This window comes from Chinchilla lanigera, unplaced genomic scaffold (assembly GCF_000276665.1).
Source record: "Chinchilla lanigera isolate Chin_1 unplaced genomic scaffold, ChiLan1.0 scaffold00001, whole genome shotgun sequence".
Taxonomy (NCBI): domain Eukaryota; kingdom Metazoa; phylum Chordata; class Mammalia; order Rodentia; family Chinchillidae; genus Chinchilla; species Chinchilla lanigera.
This window is the reverse complement of record NW_004955402.1, coordinates 41992230-42008731: the sequence shown is the minus strand read 5'-3', so window position 1 is coordinate 42008731 and position 16502 is coordinate 41992230. Positions and strand designations below refer to the sequence as shown.

At 39.5% G+C, this 16502-nt stretch overlaps 1 protein-coding gene across 2 annotated transcripts in view; it reads left to right on the top strand.

Annotated features, from left to right (window-relative positions):
• Atp8b1 (ATPase, aminophospholipid transporter, class I, type 8B, member 1) overlaps nucleotides 1-13739 on the top strand; it is a 118388-nt gene extending 104649 nt beyond the window's left edge. For both annotated transcript variants that reach the window (XM_005372979.2, XM_013510988.1), the window contains 8 exons: nucleotides 914-1046; nucleotides 1454-1742; nucleotides 6010-6233; nucleotides 7429-7512; nucleotides 8453-8698; nucleotides 8995-9133; nucleotides 11189-11319; nucleotides 12489-13739. In XM_005372979.2, the coding sequence (XP_005373036.1) occupies nucleotides 914-1046; nucleotides 1454-1742; nucleotides 6010-6233; nucleotides 7429-7512; nucleotides 8453-8698; nucleotides 8995-9133; nucleotides 11189-11319; nucleotides 12489-12731 (1489 nt within the window). In that variant the 3' untranslated portion in view covers nucleotides 12732-13739. The remainder of the gene's footprint in view (nucleotides 1-913; nucleotides 1047-1453; nucleotides 1743-6009; nucleotides 6234-7428; nucleotides 7513-8452; nucleotides 8699-8994; nucleotides 9134-11188; nucleotides 11320-12488) is intronic.
• Nucleotides 13740-16502: the final 2763 nt, after the last annotated feature.

Sequence of the window (16502 nt, the reverse complement as noted above, 5' to 3'; positions counted from 1 at the left end):
AAAAAAAAAAACAAAAGGAGCACCAGACCTTCCCACCCACTACAGCAAGCAGTATGCAGGTCCCTCAAAAAAATAAAAAAAGAGACTTACCATGTGACCCCACAAACCTCCTTCTTGGCATAGCCTCCGCAAAGTTGGAAGCCAGATCTTGAAGAGATAGATGTATGGCCATGTTTATAACCGCACTTTTCATAACTAGCCAAGGAATGGAAGCAACCCACGTGTCCATCAGTGTATGAACGAAGAAACACACAGTGGTGCGTCCATACAATGGAATATTATTTGTCTTCAAAGGGAATATCAATTGTGATAGGTTACAGTGTAGATGACTCTTAAGGATAGTAAGTGAAATAAGTCACAAAAAGACAAATCCTGCGGGCTGGGGATTTAGCTCAGTGGCACAGCACCTGCCTGGCAAGTGCAAGGTTGTGAGTTCAATTCCTGGTACCGGGAAAAAAAACAAAAACAAAAAAAAAAGAAACCAAAATAACAAATCCTATCTGATTCCACATATATAAGCCTTCAAGGGTTGTCAGCTTCCTAAAAGTAGGTTACCAGGGATTGAGAGGAGAAAGAAACAAGATGTTGTTATTTAATGAGAACAGCAGAGAGTCTGAGTTTTATAACACGGAAAACTTCTGGAGGTTGTTTGCACAACAGTGTGAATATACTCAACTCCGTGGACTGTAAACTTAAAAACGGTAAATTTTTATGTATTCAGTATAATTCTGAAAAAATATAGGGGCCGGGAATATGGCTCAGTGGCACAGCACCTGCCTAGCAAGCATGAGGTCCTGAGTTTGATTCTAGGTACCTAAATAAGTAAATAAATAAATAATAAAGTTTGTGTGTGTATGTGTGTATATGGCTTTTTACGGTTTTGTATTTTAACCATTTAAATTTTTTTCCACAGTTCTCTTCTTCACACGCGGATGGAAAACCAGAGAAACAGAGGTGGAGTCTATGCAAAATTTGCACCTGTTGTGCATGAACCCTTTTTCCCACCTGGTGAAAACCGTGCCTTAATAATCACCGGTTCGTGGTTGGTATGTTCCATGAGTGTGTCTGCACCTTTGACTAAATGACAGCAGTTCATCCGGATCCATTTTTGATGGTTTTGTGTATTTATTAACTTGCAATTTAAAAATCTCTTAGCCTATAAATGCAAGTTTGATTTTCCAGATTTGAGACTTAATATTATGGGACTTATGAAAAGAATTATCCCAAATTAATAAAACTGGTTATCTTGGTTTATCAGTTAATGGGTAATTTTCAGTTTTTCTTTGTAGATTTTTGTGTTTTGTAAGTTTTTGTCACATATGTTTTATAATCAGAACAATATAATCAGTGATATAACCCATGATCTAGCCTTTACATAACTAAGTCTTGAAAATTGTACTCTTGGTGTAAAATCTAAAGTGATTAGTAATCCTTTCTATCTGTGCTTTTACAGAATGAAATTCTTCTAGAGAAAAAGACCAAGAAAAGTAATATTCTGAAGCTGAAGTTCCCCAGGACAGAAGAAGAGAGACGAATGCGGACCCAAAGTAAAAGAAGGCTCGAAGCCAAGAAGGAGCAGCGGCAGAAGAACTTTGTGGACCTGGCCTGTGAGTGCAGCGCTGTCATCTGCTGCAGGGTGACCCCCAAGCAGAAGGCCATGGTAGTGGACCTGGTGAAGAGGTACAAAAAGGCCATCACGCTGGCCATTGGAGATGGAGCTAACGACGTGAACATGATCAAAAGTGAGTTGCACATAGGTATCCCATAAGACCCAGCCTTCTAGAGAGGAGAAATGGCAGGAACATTGTGGGGTTTGTGTCTTCAGATTTCACTGCAGAAATTTTCATAATGCAAACATTTAACAAAGGCATCTGACCATGCTATGCCTGTGACCCTCTCCTCAGGAAGCCTACAGTGCATGCTGTGGGAGTGACAGTAGTACTCAAAGAATGAAAGTAGAAGATCCGTTCTGTTCAGTGGCATTATCATTACTTCTTTTTTAATATGTTTAGTGTGTTTTCCCCCTCTCATTCTTGCATATTTCTGTAGGGCTTTTTAAAAACTTTGAAACTTAATCAGTTTTGCAAAAAATTTTGCTGGGGTAATCGTAATTGTTGAACTCTTTCTGGTATTTGTTTGGAAACATTATTTTTGCTCACCTAAGCATCTTTCTCTGGGGCTTTTTTCCTACCTTTAACAAATCCGTTGTACCTGGGGTCCTTGTCTACATGTGAGTCCTGCTCCTTTTTCCTCCCTACATGGTAATAAGGGAGTACAGACGGAGTGTCCTTTACCCAGAGGGCTTCGGACCGGAAGTGTTTCAGATTTTAGAGCCTTTCAACTTTGGAATATTTCCATAAATTTTTTCAGTCTTGCTCAAAATTTTGAGATTTCATTGTACTATGAATTTTGGATTTTTGAATTAGGGATGTTCCACTTAAGTATGAAAATATCCAAGCTAGTGAGATAGGAATACTTGTTCTCTTCCTATTGCCAACAGCCTGTGTCAGCTGGGGCTTATGCTTGGGCCTGTTCTCCCATTTGAAAACAACACTATTTTGTCCAATGTGATTTCCAGTTCTGTAATGTCATCCTTGTTACTTCAAAGATAAATTATTATGTGACTGTGCCTCTATTTGCATTCCTGTTGTGCTGGGTAGCTTAAATGCATTATATACAACTAGATTTTAACTGGGCTTATTTTGTGACTCACAAGTCCATCTCTTTCTTTTCTTAGAATCTCCTCCTCCTCCTTGATATATATTAAGAATATTCCAACTTTATCTTCCTCAACAGGAGTCATCTATATGACGTATGTCTTCTTGCTTTTTTTATACCTATATCTGTTACCACTGCCAGTTTAATTCCTCTCCATTATTTTTTGCATGTGCTTGTCTTACTGTACAAACGGGCTTTTTTGCTCTCAGTCAGATCTCTTTCTTTTATCTGTAGCCAGTTTCACTCTATTTGCTATTATGTGCCCTTAACATAACTAACTGTGCCAAAAGGGATAACTCAAATATTCTTTTTATTCAGTTATAACAGCCTTCTAGATGTTGGAGAAGGCAAGAAGCAGGGGGTGGTTTGCCTTACAGATTCACCATTTTATTGTATGACAGACTTGAAGATTTTGTCCCTCTGAGATGGACATTTGATAGCAATATGGTAGAACACAGTCAATATGTATAAACCTTATAAAGGCTCATCCTTATTTCAAAATTATTATTAAGCTCTGTGATATGCCAGGGATTTTTTCTTCTTTTTTTTTTTATTTTCTTTTTGAGACAGGGTTTCACTAAGCAGTTCAGGCTGGCCTTGAGCTCACTTCGTAGCCCAGGCTGGTCTCGAACTCGAAACGATCCTCCTGCCTCAGCCTCCCAAGTACTGGGATTACAAGCACACTCCACCCTGCCTGGCTCAGGGATTTTTATATATAACTTATGGAATGCCATTTGGGATGAAAATGGAGGAAACTAAGGTCTCCTTAACAGTTATCCAAGTACTGGGATTAGAGGTGTGCACCATCATACCTGGCTCCTTGTTTTGACTTTGCAAAAGCTCCCATTTCTTTCAGCTGCATCAAGAACAATATACAGAAAGAAACTGTTTGTTAGTCACAAAGAAGTACAGTAAGTCCCCAACTTATGAATGGGTTCTGTTCTGGGAGAACATTTATAAGTTGGATTCATTTATTAAGTCCAACAAAGTGAGTCTTAGACACCTTTCACTCAGATATATAGTGACGCATAAAAAAACCAAATGTGAGGTGTGTTCGCATGTGTGGAAGTTTGCAACTTGAATGTTTGTAAGTTGGGGACTTACTCTAGAGTGAAATTCAGATGTTAAAAGCAATCTGATCATCCAACTATTAGAAATGAGGAAATTGTGACTTTTTGTCCCTAGCAAGGGTTCATGGACCCTGAGAGGCTGCATTCTGCCTGTGTTGTGCCTGAATATGTTTTACACAGCTGGATGTATCGGCAAATAATCAGTTTGGTAAGGAATTCTGAAGCTGTGCCTACCAGTGAGGCATTTCACCCTGCATTTGGAACATCAGAAAAATTTACAGACCTATACTTAAGATTTTAGGACCAAAAGCCCCACCAAGAAGCAATGCTGTCTTACAGTATGTCTGCTCAGCTTCCTCCAGTTACACTATGAACCATGCCCATGTTTATTTCAAATGTTCTCTGTTGGCTCAGTGAAGAAGGCCTGGGCCAGGGATTCCTCTTCCTCTGCGCAAAAGCCAAGAGAGACTTTCAACATTTCTCTCCATGGCTTGTTCAGGAAAGGAAGATGGCCATGGTTTGGTAGGAAGGAGCAGTTTGGCAACCACAGGTGGTCATAAGAACTATTGACGTGCTTTGAAAAAAACTTAAATACTGAATGAAAAGCAATAGCTTCTATTTTTTAGAACTGCAAAGGGTAATTGAAAACATAAGTTTGGACAAGTTACTGGAGTTATATTTTGAATTTTCCAGACATTGGGTTCCTCAACTGGGGTGAGATTTTTGAACTTCTCATTGGAATGGCGTTGGCAGTCACTTCTTAAGTGTTTATGCACTAATAGGTTGTGTTCTCCACGTTTTCTCTTCTTTCTGTCAGTCTTTGCATTCATGACCTTTAACAGTTAGATAAAATTCACAGTTCTCTAATTTGAAAATGTTATTTAATGGTTACTGCAAGGATGAATAAAATTATCACTTTAATTTTTATCCACTCTGGAAATTCCCCTTACACACATGCACACACATACAAATATGAGTTAAGATCATAGTGGGCCATGAATAAATAAGCCTTTGAAAGTTAAAGAGGGTCTTAGACAGAACTCTTTTGATTATAGTATAGGAGGGCAAACAAAGTAAGCTTAAGAAAACATAAATTCTTTTATAAAAATAAAAAGATGTCTCATGCCACCCATCCAAGAAGCCAAGGCTCCACAGGATGTTGGAACCAGCACCTGGAATTTTGCTGGAAACCCAGAACCTGTCAGTTGTGTCTCCCTGACCCCATTCTCTCTCTCTCTCTCTCTCTCTCTCTCTCTCTCTCTCTCTTTCCTCAGACCCTTTGAAAAAAATACCTTTATTCTACATTTCAGGAATTTACATGTTAAAATTCCAGACATAAACACATCTGGACATTAATTCCAGAAGAACAAGAGAGAGGCTGGTTGACCCAGCTTGGGTTTTCTATCAGTTAAGGTTCAGTGCAGGAAAACAGCCCTGTATGTACTTTAAGCAGAAACCAGTTAATACAGAGAGCTAGGTGCTTTGAAAAGCTCTTGAGGGACTGAAGCAGCTGGTTCCAGGCTGAGTTTCTAACCTCTGGGTCACTCGGCAAAGCTTCTGCTTTTGAGCTTCCTCTGAAGAGCTGCTCAATTTGAAAAGCTTTTGCAGCTGCCTAGCAACATCTAGGCAGCTGGAGAGTGGATATGAGCTCTGTTGTAGAAATACCAAAAAGGGAAGGGATGCCGGGCTCCCATTCACTTCTGCTTTCAACTTACACGTGGATCTAAACAGTGAACTTCATTCATAACAAGAACATACCTGCAAGGTAACCTGGGAACCTCTCCAATTAGAACAGGGGTGGAACAAAGGTTAAGAGAGCCAGTTTGTAGTATTTAGCACAGACTATGTGTCTGCCCATGGCTGACTCGGCTGTGGTCTGCAAGGCAGGGACGCACAGGACACACACAGGTGCCTAGGGCTTACCTGTGGGTGGGAGGCTTGGCTTATAAACAGGGCCGATAACCCAGTGGAATTCACCACCCCCCTGAGGTCCCTTCACAAATATTTATGGAGGCTTTGTTTAGCAACTTGTACTTCTGACTCTTCAGCTGGGTTCAGGAGTTGGAAAGCACAGATGGTGAGCAAGAGCTTTTATATGTATTGTTCCATGAATGCGTGTGTCTTTGTTTTTTGTTTTGCTATAAACACATTTTTTTGTCATCTAATGCTTTGCCTTAAGATCCACTTATGATCCATAGTGTCTTCTCCTTCTGCCTCATAGCTGCCCACATTGGTGTTGGAATAAGTGGACAAGAAGGAATGCAAGCTGTCATGTCCAGCGATTACTCCTTTGCCCAGTTCAGATACCTGCAGAGGCTGCTGCTCGTGCATGGCCGGTGGTCTTACATAAGGATGTGCAAGTTCCTGCGATACTTCTTCTACAAAAACTTTGCATTTACTTTGGTTCATTTCTGGTACTCCTTCTTCAATGGCTATTCTGCACAGGTAATACAATATTATTTTTTAAAATTATTTTTGCTGAGTAGATCCCATCTCTTAAATGAATAAATCCCCAGTTCTGGAAGAACAAGTTTTTTTCCTCTCTGTAGTTTTGGTTATGTATCTAGTATGGTTTTTGTGGAATGTTTCTGGTACTTTAAGGATTTTTTTTTAATTTACCTTTGGGGTTACTTACGTTTTTCTCTTCATCTTAGGTTACTTTCCCATGTTACTGTGTTATTAAAAATAGAATAGCAAATTGGTCAACTAAGAAGTGTAAAATTATATTTGACCAAGGATAAAGAGATTATATGAATCATGGATGATGACATCTCTACTGTCATGTCTCCATTTGCTATTATTTTGTTTTCAGTTTTCACTGAAATGAATGGGGGGATCCTCTGTGTTATACTGATAGTATAGCAGAAAAATATCATTCTCTACTGTCATGTCTCCATTTGCTATTATTTTGTTTTCAGTTTTCACTGAAATGAATGGGGGGATCCTCTGTGTTATACTGATAGTATAGCAGAAAAATATCATTGGTAAAAAATAAACCTAAGTTGCTACCTAGAGCTGTCAAATCTTTGGTGCTCTGCCACCATGTCTTGGGGTCCAAGAAGCCTCAGATTGAAGGCTGGCAGTGACTCAGAGTAGGGGACATCTTCCTGACTCTCGGTCCTGAGTGTACTTCCTCTATCCCACTCTAAGGAATGATGGGTGCTTAGTGCTGTTTATCAGAAGCATTTTTTAAAATATTTAGCCAGATTCTGTCTTACAAAAATGCTTTCATGGAAATGCTCACCTTGCAAAATACAAGTAATAAAAAATTTTGAATAGTATTTACATGCCTCTGAACCAGTTTTATTAAGTGTTCTATTTTATTAATAAAGGGGGCTGAAAATGCGGAACATTTTTCCTATCATTATTTAATCAGAATAGAGTCATTTACCAAAATCTTTTTGGAGCATATACCCATGCTTATGAGGGTGGGGTTGGGGGTGGGACTTGTTTCTATGGAAAGGTTTGAGATTCTGCCCATTGGATAGAAGAAACAAATACCTGTCCCCTACAGGTAGAAATGAGCGTTGTTTATTCAGGCAGGCAAGATCCTCACTGAGCTGGGGACATTTCCACTCAGAGAAGGCAGGTTGGCCAGTTGTCTTTGTACATGACCCAGAGCCCCTGTCATCCCTTGCAGACAGCATACGAGGACTGGTTCATCACCCTGTACAATGTGCTCTACTCCAGCCTGCCTGTGCTCCTCATGGGGCTGCTTGACCAGGTAGGAGCCGCATGTCGGGAGAGGGGAAGGTGTTCTTTCTCTGGACAGACTGATGCCTGCTAGAGAGGTTACAGCACAGATATCAGTGCATCTTCTAGGTTTTATTTCATCCTGATGAAATCCTAGTACAATTCTGTTGTGAGGCAACACCTATTGTGCTTCTTATTTTGTACTACGAAAAGAAGATTTCTAGTGGGTGTGGTGGTACACGCCTTGATCCCAGCATTTGGAAGGCTAGGCAGGAGGATCACTGCAAGTTTGAGGCCAGCCTAGGCTACAAAGTGAGTTGAAGGCCAGCCTGAACTGCATAGCAAAACCCTGTCTCAAAAGGACAAAAGAAAAAAAGAGGATTTCTGTGAACCTGTTGAATTCATTGATTAGAATGTTCATAATGTCCCTTTCAGACACTAAGACCTGACCGTTTAGATGCCCAAAAGTCTCATATGCCTGCATGCTAATTACTTACTTTAAAAGTAAATTTTAACACTTTCCAAACTTTATGTGTTTAATTTCCAAATTAGTCTACATTTTATTTAATAGAAATTCTCAGAGAAAGTACTTTAATAAGCAAAATGGGATAATTAAGGATTAACTTCTCAACATGTATTTGAACGTATTTTTCCAAAGATTTTGAAATAATATATATTTTCTCAAAAGGTGAAAGAAGAAAAAAATAGCCTCCTTACTTTTTTGACATTATTCTCTTTCCCTAAGTAACAAAATGATAAAATTCTACCTAGTCCCTTTCTGCATTAAGTATCAAATAATGGTAGACTAAAATTATGATACCGATCCCTCCTCACAGAAATTCAACAGGATTTGTCATCTCATTCAGTGCTTGCCTTTCTAAAACTTAACAACAAACTTGCTGAAAATGTCTCTGCCATCTGTCTTTGACCCACTGGACAACACATGACTCTAATTTTTTTTTCCCCTTTAGGATGTAAGTGATAAACTAAGCCTCCGATTCCCTGGGTTGTATGTAGTGGGACAAAGAGATTTATTGTTCAACTATAAGAGATTCTTCGTCAGCTTGTTGCATGGAGTGTTAACATCGATGGTCCTCTTCTTTATCCCTCTTGGAGCTTATCTGCAAACTGTGGGGCAGGATGGAGAGGCACCTTCAGACTACCAGTCTTTTGCAGTCACGGTTGCCTCAGCTCTAGTAATAACAGTCAATTTCCAGGTACGTGGCCTTCCTGACTACTTGGTGCCTGTTGGTACCTGCACATCTGTACAGAGGCTAGTGTGTATACGGCCTGTTCTCCTTCCACCCGAGCCTCGGCCTCTTTACAGTGAGTGCTATTTTCATCCCTGTCGCAAGCACTGTTTCTTTCTTGCCTGAGTCAGGGATGGTTTGGTTTCTGACGGTTCAGGATTCCAGCTTCATCATGCCTAAATTGTCAAATTCCATTTTCAGAATTCTTAGATCTCTTCTTTCTTGCTAACTTCCTAAAATGTTTTTCACTGATTTCCCAACAGATTGGCTTGGATACTTCTTACTGGACTTTTGTGAATGCTTTTTCAATTTTTGGAAGCATTGCACTTTATTTTGGCATCATGTTTGACTTTCACAGTGCTGGAATCCATGTTCTCTTTCCATCTGCCTTTCAATTTACAGGTTGGTATTTTCTAAATTCCAAAAATAAATGTACAGACAAATGTCCTTAGTGTAGATGCTGACATAAATTCTGTATAAATTTTTTAAAGTTCATAAAAGGTAAATTATTTCTAGTAAAAATTAGTGTCCTAACTGGAAACTGAATGATCATGGTGGGCTGGGAAGGTGGTAAGCAAGTAAAAATAATGTTAATGTACAATTGTGTACTTGTTGGACAGTGTAATGACTGAAAGGTTAGACAAAAGCCTTTTTTCGAACATAAAACCAAGTATTGGTAGACTACTGGCAAGTTAAGTATACATGTAAATAATGTAATCTTCCCAAGACACTACCTGAAAAATGTATCAAACTTTCCATACATTTTCACCAGGTATTTCCACTTGAAGAAAATACCCTAAGATAAAACATACCAAATTTTAGCAAGGTGACTTGTACCAATAATGTACCTCCACAACATTTCTAATTATGAAAAAATGAAGAAAGTGGAAATACCCCAAAACCCTAAGAATATTAAAGTAGCTAATCAAACTATGACATACCAATATGATGGAATACCACCTGAAAAGTTGGCTGTATCTTTGAAGATATGCGTATAGAGCAATAGTAAAAAATAAAATAGTTCTGTAGCCAATGATTACAACTGTATAAACATAAGATGACAAGTGCTAGAATGAATTTCAACTGATACAAATTTCATAAGTATCATAAATAACAAATACAAAAAATATCAAACTGGAATTTATAAGATTCTTAATTTAAATAGTTTAGATGACTCACTATGAAAAAGATCCCCATAAACTTATTTCCCTGTGAAAGATTTGGTGATTTTTGGGCAGTTGTTGGGCCCTGACACAGTTACTGTGATAAGCCTTTTCTTATGATGGGGCTTATTTTTTTCATGATGTGTTTTTCCTTTCTGACTATATTTTAAAAACTAGCGGGCGTGGTGGTGCACGCCTGTAATCCCAGCACTTGGGAGGCTGAGGCAGGAGGATGAGATCAGCCTGGGCTAGAAAGTGAGCTCAAAGCCAGCCTGAACTGCATAGCGAGACCCTGTCTCAAAAAGACAAAAAAATAAATAAAAAAGAAAAGAAAAAGAAAACCTTGGGGCCCAGGCACGTAGAATGTTCCTGTAGGAAATAGTTTTAAATCTGATGCATTCAGGACTGTAAAAAGCACATTTAAAAATAAAAAATGTTATTTTCATAAACTTAAGAGTATAAGTACAGAAAACATTTTGATAGATTTGGCTACAGATATTGATATTTGAGTAGTATATATCAACAGATTACCTGTTTATATTATAGGATTAAATTGTTACTTCCTTTGACATAAAAATCTAGAAGGCAAACTAGAGTGGGAAAAGCATGGCTCCAGTCAGTCAGGAGCAGGTTTTAATCAGGTGATGTCATAGCTAGTTCTGTTACTAATCTGTTAGGCAGATACAACCTTTCCTCACTTTAGTGTCTTCATGTGGCCAAGAGGGTGATACTCAATTCTTAGAGTTGAATGAATGGTATGACCTATATAAAACACCTTGGACTGCCAGTGGTAATTTTTTGTTTAATATGTGTAGTAAAACAAAACTAGAAATTGGAAAGTGCTTTTGTAAATCCCTAAAATATTCAGAAATTTTGATTGCCTAATTTTGCTGCATGTGAGTGTTGGTACTCAAACACAAGGCCTGGTGCATGCTAAGCATATACCCCACCTCTGAGCTATAACCCCAAACTCTAATTTTGCATTTTCTATTAATGCAGTACTAGCAAAGGCACCTTCTTTTTTATCTTTATGTGGTTTGATTAAGTGATGGATATGGTACTGGGGATTGAACTCAGGGCCTGGTGCATGGTAGGCGAAGTCTACCATAGAGCTATATCCACAGCCCATTTAATGTGCTTTAAAATGTCCATTCCTCGAGCAGTGATGGGCTACTTTGGGGAGGCTAATCTGGCTGTAAGACTTTTTCATGGATAATCCACGTGTGGTTAGGAAATATGAACTATGTACTCAGGATGAAACAACCTCTGTGCTTTATTCCCCTGTTCCTTCCAGGCACAGCTTCCAATGCTCTGAGGCAGCCGTACATTTGGCTGACTATCATCTTGACTGTTGCAGTATGTTTATTGCCTGTTGTTGCCATCCGTTTCTTGTCGATGACCATCTGGCCATCAGAAAGTGATAAGGTATACAGAAACAGTCCTCCTCTAACCCTGTATATCCCTCACAGGAATCAAAACATTTCCCAACAGCACCTTTCCTGCAGACATCTAAGAACATGGGACGCTTGCTTGGAAGGCTTTTTATGAATCTCCTCTTTCTCTGTAACTCCATCTTGCAAATATGCCAAGGGCTGGGATTTTTGTTTGCTTGCTTTTGAATATAAAATACCCAAATGCAAACAAAAAAGAGTAAAATAATGAAGCCCCATATATTTCTTCTTTCAATTTAACAATTACGTTAACATTTTGCCATATAAAGAGGGTTTATAACCCCCCTTTATTTATTTAAAGCAGAATGTTCCCTCTTGGAGCAGGATTCTTTGAATTACAAGTAACAGAAAGCTGTGACTCAAAATGTCTCGACAATAATGTATCGTTTCCACTTGGGTAATAATTATCAGGGTAGGAGTTCAGCTGATTGAACAAATTAAAGTTGCCAAAAAAGGAGTGAGTCCTTTCCATCTCTCTTTGAAGCTGTCTTCATTATTAGCTTCATCTTGCCCTGGAAGGCGGCTACAGCAGCTCCTGGCATCACACCCAACATGTCAGTATGCAAGGGAAGAAAAGAGTCTAACTATTCTGTAACTTTCCTTCAGGAACCCAAAATGTTTTATCCAAGAGCCATAGCACACTTCCTCAGGACTCCTAGGTCGAAAGCCAGTACTTGGATTAATACCTAATAAGGGCAATCAATCAGCCTCAGGCCCGTGAGGAATGTGGCCTATGGAAGAGGGGTACCTGTACTCCATCAGCTTCCTTCGAAAACAGACAGCCTTCAGTAACTCCCCACCCTGGCCCACCTAGCCCTCGGGTAGGGACAAGAGTGGGCAGTAAGTGGGGAAACCAGATCTACAGTTTTCAATCTGTGGCAGTCTGAACTGGGACTTGGAAAGAGCACTAGCTCAAGCTGCAAGACCTTAGACACACTACACACACACACACACACACACACACACACTACACACACACACACCTTCGCTCTCCATGCCATCCTCTATAAAGTAGGAAGTGATACCTGCATCTGGGTGGAGGTGCCAGGTCTGGGCTGGTTTCTGCCCAACTCCTTTGGGCCAGGCATCCTCTGGGTCACAGACCTCTATGTTCAGCCCTCCCTCATCTCTGCACCTTTCCAGATCCAGAAACATCGCAAGAGGTTGAAGGCGGAGGAGCAGTGGCAGCGGCGGCAGAACGTGTTCCGTCGGGGCGCGTCGTCGCGGCGCTCGGCCTACGCCTTCTCGCACCAGCGGGGCTACGCAGACCTCATCTCGTCCGGGCGCAGCATCCGCCGGAAGCGCGCGCCGCTGGACGCCATCATCGCAGATGAGGGCATCGCGGAGCCGGGCGCCGCTGAGTACAGGCGCAAGGTGGAGAGCTGAGGGCTGCTCCGCGGCTGAACAGCCGCACCCCAGAAATGTCTATTTTTTTATGGAAGACTCTCAGGACTTTTTTTTTTTTTTAAAGTGACTGTGTCACAAAGATACTGAAGGCAATAATTTTTATAACAAACTACTTGGGTTGGGCTATTACACAATAGCAACGCCAAGAAAATCTATTACTCAGCTGGTTATGGTCGTTATGATTCAAAGGGAATGTTTCAATCCAGACTCAATCTGGGACAACGGAATTAAGAAGATGTCTTATATTTCAGTTGAATGACCCTACGTTATAAAATTACGACTAAATTTTCCTGTCTGTGATCTTCAGCATGGATTTCTCAGGGGTTTTCTTCCCCCTAGTAAAGCATGTAAGTCTGTGTGTTTGTGTGGGTGGGTGGCTGGCTGGCTGGGGATTGAACCTAGAGCCTTGCACATGCCGGGAAAGAGCTTTACTACGGAACTACATGCCAGTCCTAACCATGATTTATACGCTTTTTACAAAAGTTATTAAAAACTGAAGATATTATCAATGGGTACTAAATTACAATTAGGAGAAATAAATCCTGGTGTTGCACAGTGGGATGTCTGTACTGATAATGAACTATGTGTTTCAAAAAGCTAAAGGAAAAAAATTTGAATTTTTTTCACTACAGAAAGATAAATGTTTAAAGAGACAGGAAAACTATGATCTAGACACAATACAGTGTGTACACTTATTAAACTATTACATGTAGGCTGGGGGTGTACAGCACCATGCAGAAGACTATGGGTCCAATCCCCACATGCTATTTTAATAAAAGGAATCATCAGATGGTATACCATAAATATATATGATTATTATGTGTAAATTACTAATTTAATTTTTTATTTTAAAAAATCTCTACCAAAAAACTTAGTTGTAGCTCCCTTTAGAGGAAGACACTATTTTAGCGAGGTGTGGTGGTGCACACCTGTAATTCTAGGGCCTAATACTCAGGAGACTGAAGTGAGAGGACTGCCATGAGGTTGAGGCCAGCCTGGATTACATAGTGAGAGTCTTGTCTCAAAAATAGGGAAAGGAAAGAAAGAAAGAAGGAAAGAAGAAAGGAAAGGAAGAAGGAAGGAGCCAGGAAGGCACTATTTTAGATTCCTCAACCCACTGGATATCCGGTCTCATTTAACCAGTAAATGAAAGGTTGCTGCTACAGAGAGGAGTAGATCTAAAACCCAGGGTATCTTTTGGGAGTCCTCCCTTTGCTTACTTGGGATAAAAAAATGAAAGACCCAGCATGTAGTGGAGGAGATAAATATAAACATACAAATAAAACCTGAGGATATCAGTGATAAATTCTGGAATATTTCACAGAGCTGAATTTTGGAAAGCAAACTTCTACGCTTGCCTACGTGCAAAATCCTTTACAAGGGCCCTGAACAGAAACTGCACTCTGTCACCTGTTTTTCATACTTTAAGGATAACTCCAGGTGGTTATGGAAAATATTCTCCTCCATAAGGTAGAAGTTATTTTTTGAAATGTTTTTCACATTTTATGCCTTGTACTCACTGTCATGTTCCTTTGAAGTCCTATGAAGAAATCACAAGTGTACATTTCTATACATACAGGACAGAAAAATTTAATTATAATTTTATAGTGCATTTTCTAGATGTGATAAAAGAATTCATGGTTATTCTATGGAAGTAAATTTCTGAAAGTTTACAACTCTATCTTGTAAATAAAAAGAATTGTATGTTTGTTTCTTTTTATTTTATACAGAAAAGTTAGCTTGTGTAATTTTGTCAGTTATAGGTTTCTCTCCCGAATTTTGAATTGTGGGAAAGGTTGACAATGCAAATGTGTCAAAGACTTATACTGTTGGGTGCAATATTAATAATTTTAAAATACAAATTACTTTGGATAAATTATTTCTATATGTTGTAAATCTGAGATTTAATGTATATTTTTGTTTAAAAAATAAATGTTTTAGTAAAAGCTTTGGAAAGTATAACCTTTTAAAATACTTTTAAAGTTGGACTTTTCTGTTTTTGTCTTTTTAATAGCAAGGTATATAACAGAAGACCTAGTCCTGCAAGGTTTGTTAGGGAAATAGGGGTGCTCTGGAGGTGAGAAATAAATTTAGGAATAAGGTACTAAGTGTTGGGGGAGATGTGACTGATAGAGGTAATGAGGATTTAGAGGCAGATGATATGGTTTTATAGTAAATGCAATCAAGACTTTTCCAGGGGCAGTACAGTGTGTGTGTGTGTGTGTGTGTGTGTGTGTGTGTGTGTGTGTGTGTTTGGCAGTGCTAGGATGAACACAAGGCCTCTTGCATACTAAGCAAGCACTTTACCACTCTGCTGTACCCCAAGCCATACATTTTAATATATTTAGACAGGAGGCAGTTCTTCCAAATGACCTCTTTGGAACCAGAAAAGAAGAAAGAAGTGAGAAGATAGTCTAGGAATATATCATGAACGGTTGGCAGAAAAATGGGCAAAAATTAGGAAGTCAAGGAGATAAGCAAGTAAGAAGGAGGTGGGAGCCCTGAATTTGAGGCTGGGGGAGCGATATGTGGGAGAGCCTGGCTTTAGGACAGGCTATTAGCACCTGGATACAAGGGAAGCCACGGTCCTACCAGGAAGGTGTGACTATGCCACAGAAAAAGAGGTTTACTGTGTGACAGCTGGGGGCTTCTTTGGGGAGCATAACTAGCAGCAGTTAATAAGGGTACAGTGTCAGTTGAGGGGTGCTTGGGGTGGGAGGAGCAGGAGCAGGTTATTAGCATCTACAATAGCCATGGTATGAGAACTCAGCCTATCTGGGAGATCATCTTTAAAAAAACAAAAGCCATGTCTTGCAACAGAGTGCTGCACTGAAGTTGCGTGAGGGATATTTTTAACCAGAGAGCACCACCTAAAGGTTCTTAGTCTTGTTCTCTACTAAGAACTGCTCACGAATGACATCTAATGGAGATGAAATGATTAGTAAGACACATCGATGTGATAGCAAAATGTACCCTAATGGAATCTAAATACATTTTTAACAGTTGTTGTATTCACATGATGTGAAAGAAGCTTAGGAAAACTGCAAGATGGCATCTAGAAGTCCTGTCACAGTTTGCTAGGGAGTCATGGCTGCCATAAAATTTCTGGTGCATTTATAAAAACAAAAAGGCCTGTCAAGACACTAACATAAATCTCAGGAAGAGGTAGAGGTTGGAGGGCTTTAAAGTAAACACGGTAACGATGATTTTCTACAGTAGATATTTCTCCAAAGAAGATTTATAAGTGGCCATTAAACATATGCAAAGAGGTTCAGCACCATTTATCATTGGAGAAATGCAAACCAAACCCATGATGAGATAGCACCACGCACTCACTAGGTTGGCCATAGTAACAACAGAATATAAGTGGAGAAACAGGGACTCTTGTACAATGCTGGTGAGAAAGTAGCATGGAACAGTTACTTCACCAGTTTGTCAGGTCTTTGATAAGTTAAACAAGGGACATTTAACCAAGAAACTTCCTTTGTAGATACATACCCAAAAGAACTACTAGAAACAAATGTTCAAACAAATACTGATGAAGTAAGAGCTGGAGTATTATTCACAATAGCCAAAAGGTAGAAACAACTCAAATATCCATCAATGAGAGAAGTGGTACACATGCAACGGGATACTATTTGGCCGCCCAAGGGGATGAAGTACTGATACATGTTCCAGTGTGGATGAAGCTGGAGAACATGCTAAGCAAAAGCAGCCAAACTTAAAAATTACATATTTTAAAATTCTATG